Source organism: Symphalangus syndactylus, chromosome 10 (assembly GCF_028878055.3).
Source record: "Symphalangus syndactylus isolate Jambi chromosome 10, NHGRI_mSymSyn1-v2.1_pri, whole genome shotgun sequence".
In the NCBI taxonomy this organism is placed as follows: domain Eukaryota; kingdom Metazoa; phylum Chordata; class Mammalia; order Primates; family Hylobatidae; genus Symphalangus; species Symphalangus syndactylus.
The window spans coordinates 17,443,126-17,465,132 of record NC_072432.2 but is presented as its reverse complement, the minus strand read 5'-3'; the positions used below and the strand labels follow the sequence as shown (position 1 = coordinate 17,465,132).

Genomic DNA, 22,007 nt, shown 5'->3' with positions numbered 1-22,007 from the left:
CAGGGAGGTCTTGCCACTGTAATTTTTAAAAATTTGCTTCCTAGAACCGGGTACTTTCTAAGAAGTGTATGGAAAAAGCCTTGATTCTTCTTCGCCCTGGGTGGTTTTTACGTCGAACACCTAGAAGTGCTTCTGGAAATCCCCCCGCAGGACTTTCGATGTCTTTTAGGGCATTCTTAAAACTAGACCCATTCCTAAGCGACTCCCACATCCCAAACCAGCCATATGCTTTAGTTTCTCCAGTTTCCAATTTTCTAAATCTTCCACGTCTCCCCTCGAATTAGTCCAATCAAACTTTCTCTTCTTAGACCTCTTCCTTAGGTTCGCACCAGGAAACTCCCAGGAGAATCACGTGGCCAGGCTTGTCCTTAGTGGCGCTCCGTAACCCTCCCACTATTCCACCACCTTTCCTCGCCTCCCGTGAGCTCCGCCCCGCCCCATTCGCGCTTCCCACCCCCATCCCCCGCGAAGCGGCTGCGCCTGCGCAGCTCCAATTCAGGCGCTTCCCCTTTCCTGGCGACCAATCCACTTCCTGCCTCGGGTCCTCGGAACACTCCACCCCTCCGCTGGGGCCCTGGTTTGAGGTGCTGGTAGTGGCTACCTTGCGCATTGCCTGTCTGAAAAATTCGCTCTTCTCATCGACTGAGGAATTTGGAAGAGCCGTTAAGTGGGTGGTACTCATATGAGCCTTTGCCCCGGACCCGCCACCCCAGAGTCAAGCTGGGGGCATCGCCATGCCGCGGGGAAGACGATCAGGACTGTTTCTAATCGGGCAGTCGCGCGGATGGCCTTCTCCCGCTCGCCTCCTTCCGCCCCGCCCCCACTCTCAGCCCGGCCGCGCTGGTGAGTGGCGGGCGGGAGGGCCGGCGGGCGGAGGGAGGAGGGGGAGCTGAGGGAAGGCGGGCCCTCGGCTGCGAGATAGGTGGGGGGAGGGGAGGGGAGAGCCCGAGCGCTGGAGTTGGTGCTGGGAAACCCGGGGCTAATGTTGACAACAGGCTCGAGGTGAGTCCCGGAGATCCTCCTTCCCCTCCGCTCCAACGATCGGGAGGAAACGGGGCTGGGGGGCACCGGCCTAGACTCCTACTCCCTCGGGGACCCCAGAGGCGACTCCACACTCCAGCTCTCCGGGGTCGGCGAGCGGTGGAGGGACCGCGGGTCCGGCGTCGTTCTCCTCAGACCCCCTCTCTCCGAGGCTCCCATCAACGCGGGAGCCCCCGGGCCGGGCCATGCTTGGGGGGCGGTGGAGGAGGTGCCTGCCCCACATGCCTGGGCCGGGCCTCGGGGCTGGAGGCGGGGAGCCCGCGGTGGAGGGGCGAAGGTGTTCGGGGGCGTGGAGGAGAGCGAGGGGAGGTCGGGGGAAGCTCCTCGAGAGCCGAGAGGGAAGCGAGGGCGAGAAAGTGGGGAGGGCGCGTGTGTGGGAGGCTGCGGAGTGGGGAGACCGGCCGGGGAGGCTTCTGTTGCGAGGGAGTGTGGGGCGAGAAGTTGGGGTTGGGGCAGCGATGGTCCGCGAAGGTGACCGTGGATACCTGTGGGAAGGGGAGTTGTGGCGGGGAAGTGTGGTGGGTGTAGAGGTTCCTACACCAGCAGAGCAGGGGTTTGTAGGAGAGGTGTGTGTAGGGGAAGGGGCTTGGGCTGTGTCTGGGGATGGTGGGCATGGGCTGTTCGGTTGACTTCCTTTTAATCACATAGGCTGGTTGATTCTTCACTTTACCTTCACCTCTTCAAGGCTCCAAGCACTCTCTTCTTGCTAGGACTGTTGGACTAAGAAAGTGATCACAGGATATTTGGTCCCCAGGTTGGTAGAGCAGAGCCAGCTGGGTCCACGCTGGGGTGATCGGACCTTCAGCTCTCTTGCTCTTCTTAGAAGACTTACTCGACACGAAGTGATGCATCAGATCAAAGTGAAACCCTCGCAGACGCTTTATCTCATTTCCATAGTTCTTAGGTGTTCCTCAACATCGTCAGTCTCTTCATTTGTGAGCTGGTACAATTTCTAACAGTTCTTAACACGTCCTTTATGCTAAGGATGTTCTTTAAAAAATAAAGTCAGAAACTGGGAGATAGTGTTCCTGTGCTGTTCTGTCCTTACAGCATTTTGAATAAGAGAATTGAAAGGTAAAACAGCATTCTCCCACTGTGGAGTGTTTTCGGAGCACTCTGATTGGGATTTCATACCTAATCCATATGGTACTTTGCAAGGGAATGTCTTTAAAAGGGAAACACCCCGTTTTGTGCTCTCTTCCCCCCAATACACTCCATTGGTACTTTTGCTACTAAATTAGTTTTGCTTTCTTTTGGAAGTTCAGAATATATTTAGAATACCAAAGAACATATACAGTTCAAGTGACAGGACACTATTTTGGGAGCTAGGAAGGTGGTTTTAAAGCATGGTTTCCTTTTAAGGGTAGTCTGAATATAATTGTATTCAGCAAACTAATTTGTAACAGCTAATCGGATTCCAGTGAAAAGATCACGACTTTTTCTCCTTACTATCTTGAGAAAGGACCTATTTAAAATTGTAGTTTGGACTTGAAAAACTTTTGGAAACACTTCAGATGAAAAGTTTGGCTGTTAAAGCTTGAAGTTATTGAAATAAGAATTTTAGCATTTTATTAAATATCACTTAGTGCTCAGCTTTTTAAGTCGACATAAAACAAACGTGTATTGAGGTGAATCATGGTGTTTGTATATTTTACTCGTTTTAGTGTAGGTAGTGAAAAAGAGCACGGGGTAGTGAGTGTTGGTCCAGCCACGGAAACTACCTGTGTAATCTTGGGTAGGTGACTCTGCTGCTGTCCTTGGAATGTAAAAATTGAGGATAGAAGTAGATAAAATCTAATAGTTTTTATCTGACTTTACAAATCTTTCATTGTATGCTGAACTTCTCAGTGTTCTTTGTGACAGAACATTTATTAATGCCTCCCTCGTGCTAGTTACTATGCTAGAATTTTAAGAACTTTACAAGATAGATAGCAGTATATCCATCTTATTGATAAATAAGTGGACTCAGAGAAGTTGTTGCCTGATTTCTGTAGCTATCAGGCTGCAGAGTTGGGATGCAGATTTAAAATCAGTCCGACTTCCAAGCCCATGTATGTTGTTTTCACAAGTTGCATTGCTGCCTCATGAACTTCTAGGTTTTTGTCTTATTTTTTTGTTTACAGAAATTTAGTTCCAAGTATACTTTGGGTGTATGCTTGTAATGTAAGGATGAAGTGGTTGAAAGAAGATACCAGTATCAGGACTTAAGGGTTTTATGGAGAATCTGTTTTATTATGCTCTAGGGTACAGTCTAATCCTTTTTTTTTTTTCTTGAGACGGAGTCTTGCTCTGTCGCCCGGCTGGAGTGCAGTGGCGCCATCTCGGCTCACTGCAACCTCTGCCTCCCGGGTTCAAGTGATTCTCCTGCCTCAGCCTCCTGAGTAGCTGCGACTACAGGTGTGTGCCGCCATGCCCAGCTAATTTTGGTATTTTTAGAAGAGATGGGGTTTCACCATGTTGTTGGCCAGGATGGTCTCGATCTCTTGACCTCATGATCTGCCGGCCTTGGCCTCCCAAACTGTTGGGATTACAGGTATGAGCCACCGTACCCAGCCCCGAGTCTAATTCTTACATGCCTACTATAGCTTTATTTCATATACTAAGTACTTAAAATTTAATGAACAAACGAATTTTCCTAAAGAGTCATAAAAGTTTGGGACTTTGTTGAACTAATAAATGATGATCTTTGTGAATTTGTCAGATGCGACATGAATTTCTTAATCTTTTCTTTGAAGAATTTAAGACTTTATTTTATTTTAGAATGAGACATGAGGCCAGCCGCGGTGGCTCATGCCTGTAAATCCCAGAACTTTGGGAGGCCAAGGCGGGCAGATCACCTGAGGTCAGGAGTTTGAGACCAGCCTGACCAACATGGAGAAACCCCATCTCTACTAAAAATACAAAATTAGCTGGGCATGGTGGCACATGCCTGTAATCCCAGCTACTCAGGCGGCTGAGGCAGGAGAATGGCTTGAACCCGGGTGGCAGAGGCTGCGGTGAGCCGATATCGTGCCACTGCACCTCCAGCCTGGTGACAGAGTGAGACTCAATCTCAAAAAAAAAAAAAGGGAGAAAGACATGAATTGTAAGTTCTGATGCCATTCTTTGTAGTTTCCTGTGGTCCTGAAATGTTACTTGTTGATGCGTCACATCAGAAAATGTGAAATCTATATAAACTTTTTTTCACTTAATGATTAATATCCCTCAATAAGATCATGTTATTACCTTAGACATTAAGTTGTCCACATATGTTTCAGCCAGAATCTGCTAAAAGTTAAAAACGTTTTATGAGAACTACTTAACCATTATGAAGGATTCTTTCTACTCTTGAGATTCATAATTCTATGGGTTGCTATAGTCATTTTTAGGGGAAGTCTCCCATCTCATGATTTGGTACTCTTAGGATTCTTTGGTTCAGAGAATGGGTTCAGATTCCCATTCTGTCACCAGCTGTGCAGGCCTTGGTCAAGTTACTTGGTCAAGTCTCAGTTTACTCATTTATAAAATAGGGAAAATAATACCCACCTCATAAAGATTTTAGTATTGAATGAGGTAATATATGTAAAATGTTTAGTATGGTACCATAAGTAGTGTATTAGTATTACAGTCTCTTTGAAAGTTTGCTTGCTTTAAGGGCATAATGTTTTCACATTAAAGTTGGATATTTAATTGAAAATGTATAAGAATCAATAACTACACTTCTAGATAATAGAAATGCTGGCCGGGTATAGTGGCTCATATCTGTAATCCTAGCACTTTGGAAGGCAGAGGCGGGAGGATCCCTTGAGCCCAGGAGTGTGAGACCAGCCAGCACAGCGTACTGAGACCTTGTCTCTATTTTATTAAAACAGTTTTTTAAATTAAAAAAATAGATAATATAAATGCTAATGTTGTCTTGGCGTAGAAACAATGCTTTTCCTTTTTTTGTTTTTTTGAGATGGAGTCTCCCGTCTTTTGCCCAGGCTGGAGTGCAGTGGCGCTATCTTGGCTTACTGCAGCCTCCGCCTCCCGGGTTCAAGTGATTCTCTTGCTTCAGCCTCCCGAGTAGCTGCGATTACAGGCACCCTCTACCATGCTTGGTTAATTTTTATATATTTAGTAGAGACGGGGCTTCCCCATGTTGGCCAGGCTGGTCGTGAACTCCTGACCTCAAGTGATCCGCCTGCCTTGGCCTCCCAAAGTGCTGGGATGACAGGAATGAGCAACAGTGCGCAGCCTGCTTTTTCATATATTAAAGGTAACTTGTGTGTGTGTGTGTGTGTGTGTGTGTGTGTGTGTGATGGAGTCTCACTGTCGCCCGTGCTGGAGTGCAGTGGCACGATCTCGGCTCACTGCAACCTCTGCTTTCTGGGTTCAAGCAGTTCTGCCTCCACCTCCACAGTAGCTGGGATTACAGGTGCCTGCTACCACGCGCAGCTAATTTTTGTATTTTCAGTAGAGATGGGGTTTCACCATGTTGGCCAGGCTGGTCTCGAACTCCTGACTTCAGGTGATCTGCCCACCTCGGCCTCCCAGATTGCTGGGATTACAGGCGTGAGCCACCGCGCCCAGCCCCTAATGACGATTTTAAAAATAAGACCAACAGCTTTTTTGTTGTTGTTCTGAGTTTTACCAGTGGGGTTAACTACAGCTTTTAGGTGTCACTGTCAAAATAAATGCATAGAACAAGGGAGTGGAGAGCAATGAGGGAGTAAAAGAAAAAGTAGAAGGAAAAGGTAGTTATGAGAAGGTACAGGCTATGGCATGTACCTGCAAAAATTAAAGTGTTTCTATTGGCCTAGGTTGCCTTCTGTGATATTAACATTTTATTAGAGAACTGAAGTAAAGTATTTTTGTATTTTAAAAATATCAGTATTACAAATGCTTTTTTTGGTAACCTAGTTTTAAATGCTGTAATTTAAAACCTATATTTGAAAATATTTAAGGATACTATTGCTTTTAATAAAAAAAAAAAAAAACTAAGGGCTGGCCGGGCACTGTGGCTCATGCTTGTAATCCTGCACTTTGGGAGGCCAAGGCAGGTGGATCACTTGAGGTCAAGAATTCAAGCAGCCTGGCCAATATGGTGAAACCCGTCTTTACTAAAAATACAAAAATTAGCTGAGTGTGATGGCACACACTTATAATCTCAGCTACTTGGGAGGCTGAGGTGGGAGGATCACTTAAACCTGGGAGTTGGAGGTTGCAGTGAGCCGAGGTCGCACGACTGCACTCCAGCCTAGGCAACAGAGCGAGACTCAAAAAAAAAAAAGAAAAAAGAAAAACAAAAACACTAAGGCTTAAAAATACAATGGCTCATGCCTGTAATCCCAGCACTTTGGGAGGCCCAGGTGGATGGATCACTTAAACTCAGGAGTTCGAGACCAGCCTGGTCAACATGGGGAAATCCCATCTCTACTAAAAATACAATTACCTGGATGTGGTTTTGAGCACCTACTGTTCCAGCTACTTGGGGGGCTGAGGCAGGTAGGTCACTTGAGCCGGGGAGATCGAGACTTCAGTGAGCTGTGATTGTGCCACCGCACTCCAGCCTGGGCGACAAAGTGAGACCCTGTCTCAAAAAGAAAACAAAAAACTAAGAAATTTCGTTAATTTTCTACTTCTAAAATAGAATTTTGATTTTCTTTTTTTTCTTGAGGCGGAGTTTTGTCCTTGTTGCCCAGGCTGGAGTCCAATGGCGTGATCTTGGCTCACTACAACCTCCGCCTCCCGGGTTCAAGCCATTCTCCTGCCTCAGCCTCCCGAGTAGCTGAGATTACAGGCATGTGCCACCACACCCGTCTAATTTTGTATTTTTAGTAGAGACGAGGTTCCTCCATGTTAGTCAGGCTGGTATCGAACTCTCGACCTCAGGTGATCCGCCTGCCTTGGCCTCCCAAAGTGCTGAGATTATAAGCATGAGCCACTGTGCCCGGCCGAATTTTGATTTTCTTATATACAACTCTTAGATAATTTAGGAGTTAAAATGTGAAACACTGTGCCTAAAAAAAAATTAGACAATTATTTCTGAGTAGAGAAATATATTTTTAGAAAAGAAAAATTCAGAATTTTCCTGTATAGTTTTTTGTTCCACAGTTACTTTCAGTTAACTATAAGCCTGTACTATAGGCCAATGCTATCCAATAGAACTTTCTGTGGAAATGTTCTGTATCTGCCCTGCTGTGTATGGAAGCCATTAGTCACATGTGGAATTGAGCACTTGAAATACAGATACTGACTGAAGAACTGAATTTCAAATTTTATTTAATTTTAATTAATTTATATTTAAGTAAGCACATATAACAAGTGCGGAGTTTTTGGGTGATAATTTTGTCTCCAACGGATATTTAGCAATGTCTGGAGTTATATTTGGTTGTCAAAATGAGGCAGGAGCTACTTGTATGCACTGCATAGCAGGCAGGAACACTGCTAAACCTCCTACAGAGCACATGGTGACCCCTTCCCTCTAAAACCAAAGAAGTGTTTTGCCCAGACTGTCAATGGTGCTGAACTTTAGAAACCGTGGGCTAATAGCTACTCTATATTGACAGATATAGCACAGAACATATGGATTTTAGGTTCATGTTTATTTATAAATTAACTTTAACTAATACAGATGAAGAAGTTAAAAGTCTAGTTTAATTTGAGGTAGTAACAGTTTTTGTATCTGAAAGTTTGATGATAAGGTTAGAGCAATGAAGTGAGATTCGTGAGTCCGCTGTTCTGTTTTGTCTGTTGACATATAGGAGGCAAGGGCTTGTTTTTGTTTCCTTTCTCAGCTGAAATACTGACATTGAATATTATATGAAATAGTGAACCTCCATCTTTCATGGTTGTCAAATGCTAGGGTTAAAGCTGACTCAAAATGTTCACAGATACATTCTGAAGTATTTACAATTAAATGACATATTGTTTTGGAGTTGATAGTGGCTGAATCTGAGTGATGGGTACATGAGGTTCCTTATGCTCTCTACTTTTGTCTGGGCTTGGATTTTTCCTTATAAAAAGTAAAAAAACAAGTACTTAGACATAGGCCTAACTAATAATGATAGGATGTGGAATGTGACCAATAACTTATTTTGTCACAGAAATAGTATTCATTTTACATGCCTGTTTTTACTCTTTTACAATTGCCAAGTTGCATTAATATGTTCTGTTTAAAAAAATAGTGTGATATCATTTAAAAAAGTCACTGCATCTACGGTACTGACATTCTTTCCCTCTTACAGATTGTCCTGGGTCACATAATGCCAGCTGAGCGTAAAAAGCCAGCAAGTATGGAAGAAAAAGACTCTTTACCAAATAACAAGGAAAAAGACTGCAGTGAAAGGCGGCCAGTGAGCAGCAAGGAGAGGCCAAAAGACGATATCAAGCTCACTGCCAAGAAGGAGGTCAGCAAGGCCCCTGAAGACAAGAAGAAGAGACTGGAAGATGATAAGAGAAAAAAGGAAGACAAGGAACGCAAGAAAAAAGACGAAGAAAAGGTGAAGGCAGAGGAAGAATCAAAGAAAAAAGAAGAGGAAGAAAAAAAGAAACATCAAGAGGAAGAGAGAAAGAAGCAAGAAGAGCAGGCCAAACGTCAGCAAGAAGAAGAAGCAGCTGCTCAGATGAAGTAAGGCAGTTGATTGTATTTATTGATATAAGGGAATGGGAAGATTGGAATATTTTGGGAAAAAAACATTATTTGAAATATAGCGTCCTGGGTACAGCTCTTTAAGAATTGGGAGTATCTTAATTTACTTGTTCCGTTAGTTTCACTGACTAGAGGCATGCTTAAGGTGCGTTAATTATTCAAATTAAATAATAGTAACAATCTTTAATGAGTACTGTTTGAGGTTTTGGATAATCTGTTTTTACTATTTATTTATTTATTTATTTATTTATTTATTTTGAGACGGAGTTTTGCTCAGTCGCCCAGACTGGAGTGCAATGGCACCATCTCGGCTCACTGCAACCTCCGCCTCCTGGGTTCAAGTGATTCTCCTGCCTCAGCCTCCCTCAGCCTCCCGAGTAGCTGGGATTACAGGCACCTGCCATCATGCCCAGCTAATTTTTGTATTTTTGTAGAGATGGGATTTCACCATGTTGGCCAGGCTGGTCCTGAGCTCTTGACCTCAGGTGATCCACCTGCCTCTGCCTCCCAAAGTGCTGGGATTACAGGTGTGAGCCACCACACCTGGCTGTTTGTTTTTTAAAGGCTTTTTTTCATACAAAATTAGTCAGGCATGGTGGTACATGCCTATAGTCCCAGTTACTCAGGAGGCTGAGGTAGGAGAATCGCTTGAACCTAGGAGGCGGAGGTTGCAGTGAGCCAAGATTGTGCCACTGCACTCCTGCCTGGGCAACAGAGCAAGACTGCATCTCAAAAAAGTAATAATAATAATAAAAAAATACTTTTTTTCATGGTATGATAATACTCCATTTTTTAAAAAAATTGAAAACCTTCAGTTGGCTGATGTTTGTTGAGTTCTTATGTATCAGGCATTGTACAGAACATATTAGCATCTATCCCTAGAACAATCCCAGTGAAGTAAGTTTTATGATCCTCATTTTACAGATTAATAAAATGAAGCTTAAGGAGGGTAAGTTGCTTAAGGTCACAGCAAATAGTAGAGCTGTTGGGATTTAAAGCTGGGTTGGCCTGACTTTAAAACTTTTGACTATTCATTAAGCACAATTCCACAATGCCTTCCATTCTTATCTTTATTTAAATCTATTTTTAACCTTGTAAATCTGTGCAAGTAAATAATAAACTAGTGAAAAACGTAGTTCTTATAGGAAAAACACCAGAGATGCATCAGCAGTGACTGTTGTTGAATAGCATAAGCTCTTCTCTAAATATAAAACTTATTAGGCCAAGGCATGGTGGTTCACGCCTATAAACCCAGCACTTTGGGAGGCTGAGGCAGGAGGATTGGTTGAGCTCAGGAGTTCAAGACCAGCCTCGGCAATATAGCGAGACCCTGTCTCTATGAAGAAAAATAAGGGAAAGAATAAATATATAACTTATTTATTTTTTAATTAAAAAAATTTTTTTTTAATTTAAGAGGGCAACTTACCCTTTTTAAGTTTCATTTTATTGATCTCTAAAATGAGGCTTGTAGAATTTAACTTCATTGGTACTGTCTTAAGGATATTTGCTAATATATTTTGTACAGTGCCTGGTAACATAACAAGAGCTCAACAAACTCCAACCAGGCTGGAGTGTAGTGGTGCAATGCCAGCTCACTGCAGCCTTGACCTCCCGGGCTCAAGCCATCCTCCCATCACATCCTCCTTGGTAGCGGGGACTACAGGTGCATGCCACCACACCTGGGTATTTTTGTACTTTTTGTAGATAGAGTTTCACCATGTTGCCCAGGCTAGTCTTGAACTCTTGGACTCAAGAAGTCCTTCTGCCTCAGCCTCCCAAAGTTATGGGATTACAGGCGTGAGCCACCATGCCTGGCCTAAAAAATCGTTTTTTGGAAACGGTGTCTTTCTATTTTGTCTAAGTTAGTCTGTAATTGCTGAGCTCAAGCGATCCTCCCACTACAGCCTCCCTTGTAGCTGGGACTACAGATGTACACCACTGTGTGTGGCCAAATATATAATTTAAAAAGCTTTTTGCAAGCACGATTTTTGTATAGATCTCTAGAACGGCCCCTTTCTTCTCAAGAGTTGTTCTTTAGGACTTCTACTTTCTTCCCTTTTTTGTGGGGGTGATGGGTGCATTGCTGTGTTGTTACCCAGGCTGGAGTGCAGTGGCTATTCTCAGGTTCCGTCATAATGTACTGCAGCCTCCAACTCCTGGGCTCAAGTGATTCCTCCTGCCTCAGCCTCCTGAGTAGCTGTCATTACAGGCTCATGCCACCACCCCTGGCCAGGACCTCTTTTAATAAGGAACAGAAGCCTTAGGTCTGCAAGGCTATAGTAGTGCCTAGTTTTGGAATATTCAGAACCATGATTCTTAAGAGAGTCTTTTTTTTTTTTTTTTTTTTGAGACAGGGTCTTGCTCTGTCACCCAGGCTGGAGTGCGGTGGCCTGGTCTCAGCTCACTGAGATCTCTGCCTCCTGGGCTCAAGCGATCCTCCCACCTCAGCCTCCTGAATAGCTGGGACTACAGATGCATACCACCATACTTAGCTAATTTTTGTATTTTTTGTAGAGACGGATTATGCTGTGTTGCCCAGGCTGGTCTTCAACTCCTGAGCTCCTGGGAAAATTTCAGATGTATGCAAATATAGAATAGTATAGTGAACTAGTCCCCCATCTACCTAGCATCGATAATTACCCACTTTTTCCCCCTGGAGTATTTTAAAGCATCATAGCATTTACCCATGAAAACTTCATTCTATATCTTAAAGTGTTTTCAGTGCAGCTGAAAATTGAGTTATTTAATGTATGTACATACTTTCTTTTCTTTTTTTTTTTTGAGACAGAGTTTCACTCTTGTTGCCCAGGCTGGAACGCAATGGCGCGATCTTGGCTCACTGTAACCTCCGCCTCCCAGGTTTAAGCCATTCTCCTGCCTCAGCCTCCTGAGTAGCTGGGATTACAGGCATGCGCCACCACACCTGGCTAATTTTTGTATTTTTAGTAGAGACGGTGTTTCTCCACGTTGGTCAGGCTGATCTCGAACTCCTGACCTCAGGTGATCCACCTGTCTTGGCCTCCCAAAGTGCTGGGATTACAGGTGTGAGCCATGGCACCCAGCCTTGTACATACTTTCTTAAAATGTACTTTCACTGCTCATTTTGTATTTGTGTGTTGCTGGGAGACTTCAAAGAGATACTCAACTGTCCATGGTCTCAGTGATAGAGGCCACCTTCCTGTTAATATGTTGTAGCTTTTAGTGGAAAAATCAAATAATTATCTTGTAACTCAGGGATGATTATCTCAGAAAGATGAAAATCTACTTTTTTAGAGGTTTATAGATATGTGTATAATTTTTTGAGACAGGGCCTCACTCTGTCACCCAGGCTGGAGAGCTATTGTGTGATCGTGACTCACTGCAGCTTCAACCTCCTGGGCTCAAGCGATTCCCCCCACCTCAGCTTCCCAAGTAACTGGGACTACAGGCATGTGCCACCATGTCCAGATAATTTTTAAAATTTTTTGTAGAGATTGGGTCTCACTATGTTGCCCAGTCTGGTCTTAACTCTTGGGCTTCTCCCACCTCAGCTTCCCGAAGTGGAGATTTAAGTTATGTATTTTGTTATCTCAAAAACTTCAATAAACTTCAAAATCGGATTGTCGCCCCTCGCTCCTGCCTATTTTATTACTTCTTCAATTTAAACTTGTTCTGTCTTTTTAGTGGAAAAATAGGTATATTTGTTTTTAGTTATTCTTTTCAGTATGAACTGAGTCTACTAGCTTTTTATTAAGTTTCTTATTTGATAGTTGTCTTCTGGTTCCTTTCCAAATTTTCTAAATCACTTGAATTTTTAAGAGCCCAAACATAGCAAGGTACTTTGTTAAAGTTTTGGCTAATGTGCCGAGTATGGAAAAACAATATCTAACATTTCAAAACTTTTTTTTTTTTTTGAGACCGAGTCTTGCTCTGTCGCACAGGTTGGAGTGCAGTGGCATGATCTTGGCTCACAGCAACCTCCGCCTCCCAGGTTCAAGCGATTCTCCTGCCTCAGCCTCCCGAGTAGCTGGGACTACAGGCGCGTGCAACCACGCCCTGCTAATTTTTTGTTATTTTTAGTAGAGACAGGGTTTCACCATGTTAGCCAGGATGGTGTCTATCTCCTGACCTCGTGGTCTGCCTGCCTCGGCCTCCCAAAGTGCTGGGATTAGAGGCGTGAACCACCGCCTGGGCCTCAAGACATTTTTAATGTGTTCTTTTATAATGCTAATTCTTTTTTTTTTTTTCTTTTAAGACAGAGTCCCCCTCTGTTGCCCAGGTTGGAGTGTAGTTGTGCAATCTTGGCTTACTGCAGCGTCAGTCTCCGACTCCCAGGTTTAAGCAATTCTCCTGCCTCAGCCTCCCAAGTAGCTGGGATTACAGGTGCCCACCACCATGCCTGGCTGATTTTTGTATTTTTAGTAGAGACAGGGTTTCACCATGTTGGCCAAGCTGGTCTCGAACTCCTGACCTCAGGTGATCCACCCACCTCCCAAAGTGCTGGGAGCCACCACACCTGGTCTTATAGTGCTAATTCTTTAAATAATTCTTTGTGGATAATTGTTTTTTTTTTCTCTTTGCCCATTGCTTTCGTTTCACATTTTATATCCTTCCCAAACATACTATATTTTTCATGGTAGCATTATATGTCTTACCTAGTTAGCTTGCCAGTTGGCAGAATGATTTTTAATTTTAATCTAGTCAGTATCCTCCACTCTATGACATTTGTTATCAACCTACAGTACTGGGCTTCTCATTAAGATAATATCGTTAGTCATTAGTAAAATGTCTATGTGGTTTCTTGTTGTTTTTTTTTTTTTTGAGACGGAGTCTTGTTCTGTCGCCCAGGCTAGAGTGCAGTGGCATGTTCTTGGCTCACTGCAGCCTCTGCCTCTTGGGTTTAAGCGTTGTGCCTCAGCCCCCTGAGTAGCTGGGACTACAGGTGAGCGCCATCACACCCAGCTAATTTTTGTATTTTTAGTAGAGGTGGGGGTTTCGCCATATTGGCCAGGCTGGCCTTGAACTCCTGACCTCAGGTGATCTGTCTGCTTTGGCCTCCCCTAAGTGCTGGGATTACAGGCATGAGCCACCATGTCCGGCCAGTAAAATGTCTTTAAAAGTAGTGAAAGGCCTTTTGAATCTTGTAGATTGTTATACTTAGATAATTTTTTTTCGTTGGCTTTTTACTCTTAGGGGATTTGTGTATAATGCTTCAAAATATAGAGAGTATTTTATTTATTTGTTTGTTTTTATATAGAGAAAAAGAAGAATCCATTCAGCTTCATCAGGAAGCTTGGGAACGACATCATTTAAGAAAGGAACTTCGTAGCAAAAACCAAAATGCTCCAGACAACCGACCAGAGGAAAACTTCTTTAGCCGCCTTGACTCAAGTTTGAAGAAAAATACTGCTTTTGTCAAGAAACTAAAAACTATTACGGAACAACAGAGAGACTCCTTGTCCCATGATTTTAATGGCCTAAATTTAAGCAAATACATTGCCGAAGCTGTAGCTTCTATCGTGGAAGCAAAACTAAAAATCTCTGATGTGAACTGTGCTGTGCACCTCTGCTCTCTCTTTCACCAGCGTTATGCTGACTTTGCCCCATCACTTCTTCAGGTCTGGAAAAAACATTTTGAAGCAAGGAAAGAGGAGAAAACACCTAACATTACCAAGTTAAGAACTGATTTGCGTTTTATTGCAGAATTGACAATAGTTGGGATTTTCACTGACAAGGAAGGTCTTTCCTTAATCTATGAACAGCTAAAAAATATTATTAATGCTGATCGGGAGTCCCACACTCATGTCTCTGTAGTGATTAGTTTCTGTCGACATTGTGGAGATGATATTGCTGGACTTGTACCAAGGAAAGTAAAGAGTGCTGCAGAGAAGTTTAATTTGAGTTTTCCTCCTAGTGAGATAATTAGTCCAGAGAAACAACAGCCCTTCCAGAATCTTTTAAAAGAGTACTTTACGTCTTTGACCAAACACCTGAAAAGGGACCACAGGGAGCTCCAGAATACTGAGAGACAAAACAGGTGATTTTCAAATGTTTCTCAGAGTTGAGAATTTATTTTGGAGCTCATACTTAAAAATGTTTAAAGTCTTCATGCCACTGAAAGAACTTATGGAAAAGGGCTCCTTACAGGTGATTTCTTAACATTCCAGGAAAATTTCAAAGTAGAACAGTCTGAGTACTCATGTTTTAATTGAGTCTGCAATAGATTTTGTTTCTGATTTAAAAAAAAATCTGCCAGGTAGATGGTGATTTTTGCTTTGTGGATGTGTATTCTTCCTGTGATTTTAAACACTGTTTAATAATTGAGGGGTAAATTTTCCTTTTCTGTCACTTAAACTTACCTGCTAATATTTTTCTGTGTGCTTTAACGTTCTCTCTATAACAGGTTTGCTTTCATTGTTTTGTATTTTAAGTTCTTTACATCACTGTTGCTCTTCTTAAGAAAATGAGTCATTAATTACCAGTGGTATTTCAGATTAGAGTTTTGGGAAATAATGCACAAAATTAGCTGTGAAAAAATTTCTTAAATGCAACTACAAGACTCATTTGTAGGAGTCTTCTTCCTGGGGGCATTCATTTAAAATTCTAAAGGAGGAATGTACTGTGCCTGTGGTAATTGGTGAAAAGACCTGACTTTGGGGCCAATTTTGATTGTTAAAAGGTATTGTAGACTACTGTGTAGTGTTTGTACCTGAGGAACAACAAGAAGCTAGTTGATGGAGTTGCTGGGCGTTAGGTCAATTTCTATGGAGGATGGTTTTGGAGGGGGAGCTGAGGGGGTGTAGAAAAGAGGTAATAGCCATAGCATGGCTGAGTATTAAACTATTTTAATATTTGTTTATTTATTTATTTATATTGCATGGTTGAGAATCTGAAATGACTGTTGATCAGAAATTTCTAGTTTCATAAGTCTGTGGTAGGGGAGGAGTGGTTTAAGTAGTTACCACTAGAAGATGATTGACTTAACCGGAAGATTGAACAGGAATAGTGTATGCCAGTAGTACAGTTAGGGCAGGGTCAAGGTAGAGACTGTGTGGTTAAATCTTTGTGGCTGAAGGTCACTCAGAGGTGAGAATTTAAGATGGCAATGGTGTTATCAATAATTCTTTTAGGAAAAAGAAAAAGGCTTGTCCTTGTTTTGTGTTTTGGTTTGCTAGGACTGGTTTAAACTTTGAAGAGGCAACCTGAGAATGTACTTGTACCATCAGTAATGGACTAAAAAGGATTATGGTGGTGCTTTATTCATACTTCTCACTTACTTAGGGCTTAATTATGATTTCCACATGCTTTGTCAGTTTCATAATTCTTCGCTTATACATTCTACCTAATACATCATAACTGATTTGTGAGTATGCTAATAGTATGCTAATGATTGATTAGTTCTTGGCTACTTTGAGGGTGTATGTGTATGTATTTGCTTTTGATTGGACTCAGAATCTTGGAGAGTGGAGAGATTCTACGATGTTTTAATCCAATCCATTCACCTTTCCAAAGTAGGAATACATTTTATAGATTATCTAACAGATAAGATTATTTTTCCTCTGAATACTTCCCAAAGGAGCTCAGTTCTCTCGGTGCCATTGCACTGTTGGAAACACTTATGGGCTAGGAATTCTTTGTTACATCAGGTGGAAATTTAACTTTCCACAAAATGGTTCCCTTTGATTTGGTTCTTTTTTCTGGTATGGATGCAATACAGGTACTTGAAGTGGGAAATCTATGAACTTCTAACCTGTTCACAATTTAATGAAACACAGAAAGTGAGAGTGAGCATTTAGAAATTATTATAGGAATTTTCAGGCTGGGCACGGTGGCTCACATCTGTAATCCCAGCACTTTTGGAGGCCAAGGCGGGTGGATCACCTGAGGTCAGGAGTTCTAGAGCAGCCTGGCCAACATGGTGAAACCCTGTCTCTACTAAAAATGCAAAAATTAGCCGGGCATGGTGGCAGGCCGCTATAATCCCAGCTACTTGTGGGGGACTGAGGCAGGAGAATCACTTGAACCCCGGAGGCAGAGGTTGCAGTGAGCCGAGATTGTGCCATTGCACTCCAGCCTGGGGGACAAGAGTGAGACTTTGTCCTAAAAAAAAAAAAAAGAAGGTTTATAGGAATTTTCAGTGGTCCTGGTATTCTTACTATGTTTTTACAGAAGCGTCCAATGGTTGGGGAAGGAAAGGTGGCGCTTTACCACAGATGGTTTGAGGAACACCGATAGAGGACATATGTGTCCACTTTTATTCCCATGACAGTATCTCAGATACTCAGACTGCCGTGATGTTTCCCTTTTCTCTTCTCCATGTTAAATACCTCCAGTTCTTTCACTTTGCTCCATGATTTCCAGACACTTCACTACTCTTAGGATACTTGTTTTGGATGTATTCTTTTCTATCTGTGACCTAAAATTGCCTTAATTTTTATAGCTACCTTGTTGTTCTTTTGGTTTTTGTTAAACTTATCTGCACTAAAGCTTTATTCTCATATGAACTGCTGACAAGCCTGTTCTTCTTTACCTTAAACTGGTGAAATACAATTTTTAAAGCCTAAATGTGTACTTGCTTATCTCTTTTAAACTTTATTTAGATGCTTTTGGTATATTATTTTAGCTTTATGAAAGCTTTGGATATTGATTACATGTGTATTATTAATAGTACTGGCTGGGTGCGGTGGCTCACGCCTGTAATGTCAGCACTTTGGGAGGCTGAGGCAGAAGGATCGCTTGAGCCCAGGAGTTTGAGACTAGCCTGGGCAACATGCTGAAACCCCATTGCTACAAAAAATATAAAAATTAGCTGGGTGTGGTGGCATGCGCTTGTAGTCTCAGCTACTTGGGGGCTGAGGTGGGAAGATCAGTTGAGCCTGGAAAGTCGAGACTGCAGTAAGCCATGATCGCACCACTGCACTCTAGCCTGGGTGACAGAGAGAGACCCTGTCTCGAAACAGAAACTGAATAGTGCTTATCTTCTGGTCACATTCAGCTTTGATAAGCAGCTCTTGTATTTTATTATTCAAGTCATTGATAAAAATTTGAAAAGGATATAGTTAAGAATACAGCTTTGTGTCCTTTTCCTAGAAACTTTTATCCATTTGATACAGAACTATTAATCCACAGTTATTTGAGAAGTTTACTTACGTAGTGTAAACTGACCTTAGTATTGTCACAGCCTATTTATTTATTTATTTATTTAGAGATGGAGTCTTACTCTGTCTCCCAGGCTGGAATGCAGTGTCATGATCTTGGCTTACTGCAACCTTTGCCTCCCGGGTTGAAGCAATTCTCCTACCTCAGCTTCCCAAGTAGCTAGGATTACAGGCCTGCGCCGCTACACCCAGCTAATTTTTGTATTTTTAGTAGAGATGGGGTTTCGCCATGTTGGCCAGGCCAGTCTCAAACTCCTGACCTCAGATGATCTGCCCACCTTGGCCTCCCAGAGTGCCGGGATTACAGGCGTCAGCCACTGTGCCCGGCCATCACAGCCTTTTTATGATGGGAGACTTTGCCTATTTAGATGTAATGAATTGAGGATGTGAGAATCTTAATCACCATGTAGAAAATAATTGGCATATGGCTTAATAAATCACTCATGCCTTAGGATAGCTTCAACTTGAGCAGCCACTATAGAGAAGAGAAGATGCAGATACGTGACTGAGCAAAAAAGACATGAGGAATGGATTAGTGCACAATCCCTACTTGGCCTAATGATAGTTTCCTACCTTCTGTGAGGGTACATTATGGTGTTCTGCTGAAATGATCATTTTGTCCCTCCCAGTCATTATCCAGTAGTTGTGTGTTTTTTTTTTGTTTTTTTTTGTTTTGTGACAGGGTCTCCCTCTTACCTGGGCTAGAGTGCAGTCATGTGATCATGGCTCAGCGTAGCCTTGACCTCCTGGGGCTTAAGGGATCCTCCTACCTCAGGCTCTCAAGTAGCTGAGACTACAGGCGTGTGCTACCATGCCTGGTTAATTTTTTTATAAAGAGGGAGCTCCCTATGTTGCTCAGGCTGATCTCAAACTTCTGGGGTCAAGCGATCCTCCCACCTTGGCCTCCCAAAGTGTTGGGATTATAGGTGGGAGCCACTGTGCTCAGTGCCACCCCACCTTTAATTAATAAATTAATTAATTTTTTGAGATGGGGTTTCACTATGTTGCACAGGCTGGAGTACAGTGGCGTGATCTCGGCTCGCTGCAACCTCTGCCTCCTGGGTTCAAGCAATTCCACCTCAGCCTCCTGAGTAGCTGGGACTAGAGGCACATGCCACCACGCCCAGCTAATTTTTGTATTTTTAGTAGAGGCGAGGTTTCGCCATGTTGCCCAGGCTGTTCTCGAACTCCTGACCTCAGACAATCTGCCTGCCTTGGCCTCCCGAAGTGCTGGGATTATAGGCGTCAGCCACTGTGCCCACCCCCAATCCCAACCTTTAAAAGAATTTTTGTAAACATAGAGATATGGTCTCACACTGTTGTCCAGGCTGGCCTCGAACTCCTGGGTTCAAGCAATCCTCCTGCCATGGCCTCCCAAACTTCTGGGTTTACAAGTGTGAGCCACTGCACCTCTCATCTAGTAGGTGTTTTGAGGTTTTCCTACATCATAGGACTAAATAACGGGCAATAGTTCTTCCAGTAAGGTTTCCCTGAGGTGTGATAAAGCAAGAAAACTAAGCTAGCTGATATTTAAGATTCCTACGTAGTTAAAGTCTTTAAGCCTTCTATTCAATATCTTTTATTATTTTATTTTGTTTTTTTGAGACAAAGTCTCACTCTGTCACCCAGGCTGGAGTGCCGTGGCAGGCTGAAGTGCTCACTGCAGCCTCCACCTCCTGGCTCAAGCAATCCTCCTCCATCAGCCTCCTGAGTAGCTGGGACCATAGGCACGCGCCACCACACTTGCCTAATTTTTTTGTATTTTTGGTGGAGACAGGATTTCTCCATGTTGCCCAGGATGGTCCCAAACTCCTGAGCTCAAGCCACCCACCTGCCTGGGCATCCCACAGTGCTGGGATTACAGGCATGAGCCTCTGTGCTTGGCCAATATCTTTTTTTTTTAGATGGAGTCTCGCTCTGTCGCCCAGGCTGGAGTGCAGTGGCACAGTCTCGGCTTATCACAACCTCCACCTCCCGGGTTCAACCAATTCTCTTGCCTCAGCCTCCCGAGTAAGGAGGCTTACAGTGGGATTACAGGCATGCGCCACCACGCCTGGCTAATTTTAATTCTGTATATATATATATATATATATATATATTTTTTTTTTTTTTTTTAGTAGAGACGGGGTTTCACCATGTTGGCTAGGATGGTCTCGATCTCTTGACCTCGTGATCTGCCCACCTGGGCCTCCCAAAGTGCTGGGATTACAGGTGTGATCCACCACGCCCAGCCGAATATTATTTTTTGTTATACATTTTGGTTAGGTGATTGACCTGGTGAGTTACAATTATTATAAATTTAAAAATATCTTGCAGTAGTATTTGCCTATTTGGAATTAATAGCCTTACTTTCTCGGTGAGTTTTGCCTTTTATAATGTCAAGTGCTCTTACTTTATATGCTTTGAAATGCTTTGTATTTTGAAATATTAGAGAGGTCCTATTAGTATATTTTGGGCATTTAATTGGATGACGAAATGATTTAATTTTCATGGCTATAACTCAATTATGTTACAGAATTTGTTTCTTTCAGTATAGTGAAATCATGAATTCAGGTAGTAGGCCAGAATTCTTGTTTGAGTAATCTCGAAGTATCTTTATTCCTTTTTTTCTCCCTAATTGGTGGAAGTGGTAACAAGTTTCTCTTTAGCACCCCTGACTTAGTACCCTCATGATTGCAGGCTTAGTCTAACAGCAGTTGAGTTGACAAAGTTCAGGAAAAAACATTTAAGTAGAATGCAGACTTTTTCGTCTGCCCATTGTTAAAAAAAAAAGTCAGAGGTTTCTTTTATGAATGCTAATTCTTGAGGCATTATTGACTGATATCGAAACTTAAAAACACATCAGCCAATAATGAAATGGTGCTGCTTTTACTTTCACTTTCCTTCCAGGTGAGTTGTACCTTGCTTCACAGGTAGGTTGTTTAATTAATTGGTACTATTTAAGCACAATTAAGATGTTACTTCTCTGTACTTTAGATTTAGTGTTATAGCTGTAATATTCTAAGAGCTCTAAAATTATCTCCTAGATATTCTAATTGTGTTTAAATGACTTTGCTGTAGTAGTAGTACCCATTTTAATGGGTACAGTTTTGCTTTGCTATGTTCTAGAGTCTTTTTATAAGATTATGAGACATCCATAAACAAATTAATTCTAAAATGAAACCAAAAGAAAATCTAAGATAATTTTTTTTTTTTTTTTTTTTTGAGACGGAGTCTCCCTCTGTCTCCAGGCTGGAGTGCAGTGGCGTGATCTCAGCTCACTGCAACCTCCGCCTCCCAGGTTCAAGCAATTCTCCTGCCTCAACCTCCCAAGTAGCTGGGACTACAGGCACATGCCGCCACGCCTGGCTAATTTTTTGTGTTTTAGTAGAGACAGGGTTTCACCGTGTTGCCCAGGCTGGTCTCGAACTCCTGAGCTCACGCAATCTGCCCTCCTCGGCCTCCCAAAGTGGTGGGATTACAGGCGTGAGCCACTGTGCTGGAGTTTCACTCTGTCACCCAGGCTGGAGTGCAGTGGCACGATCCTGGCTCACTGCAACTTCCACCTCCTGGGTTCAAGCGATTCTCCTGCCTCAGCCTCCTGAGTAGCTGGGACTACACGCACCTGCCACCACACTCGACTAATTTTTGTATTTTAGCAGAGACAGGGTTTCACCATGTTGGCTAGGCTGGTCTCCTGACCTCAAGTGATCTGCCCACCCTGGCCTCCCAAAGTGCTGGGATTACAGACATGAGCCACTGCGTCCAGCCAAGAAAATCTAAGATAATTCTAAGGCCAATTTTTATTAAAATTTGACAGAATGCTGGAGGAGATATAAAACCCAGCAGTTTTTCTGGGGTCTTCTTCATGATCATTCTTTTAAAGATTTTGTCCATGTGTTATATATAATTTTGTATGACTGCACAGGGTCAACGTTAAAATGAATGTTCTGTATGTTTGTCAAGACTATTTTCCTTTTTTTTTTTTTTTTTTTTTTTTTTTGAGACGGAGTCTCGCTCTGTCGCCCAGGCTGGAGTGCAGTGGCGCAATCTCGGCTCACTGCAAGCTCCGCCTCCCGGGTTCACGCCATTCTCCTGCCTCAGCCTCTCCGAGTAGCTGGGACTACAGGCGCCTGCCACCACGCCCGGCTAATTTTTTGTCTTTTTTTAGTAGAGACGGGGTTTCACCGTGGTCTCGATCTCCTGACCTCGTGATCCGCCCGCCTCGGCCTCCCAAA

At 42.9% G+C, this 22,007-nt stretch overlaps 1 protein-coding gene across 5 annotated transcripts in view; it reads left to right on the top strand.

Moving 5' to 3' along the window:
* The first annotated feature begins 530 nt into the window (after window positions 1–530).
* UPF2 (UPF2 regulator of nonsense mediated mRNA decay) overlaps window positions 531–22,007 on the top strand; it is a 122,202-nt gene continuing 100,725 nt past the window's right edge. The window contains exons 1-4 of one of the 5 annotated variants that reach the window (XM_063610071.1): window positions 563–843; window positions 6,680–6,802; window positions 8,250–8,632; window positions 13,890–14,669. In XM_063610071.1, coding sequence (XP_063466141.1) covers window positions 8,268–8,632; window positions 13,890–14,669 — 1,145 coding nt within the window. In that variant the 5' untranslated portion in view covers window positions 563–843; window positions 6,680–6,802; window positions 8,250–8,267. Of the gene's footprint in view, window positions 844–866; window positions 1,003–4,983; window positions 5,279–6,679; window positions 6,803–8,249; window positions 8,633–13,889; window positions 14,670–22,007 lie in introns of those variants that run through there. The other 4 variants (XM_063610069.1, XM_055296509.2, XM_055296508.2 and 1 more) reach the window with 4 other exon arrangements.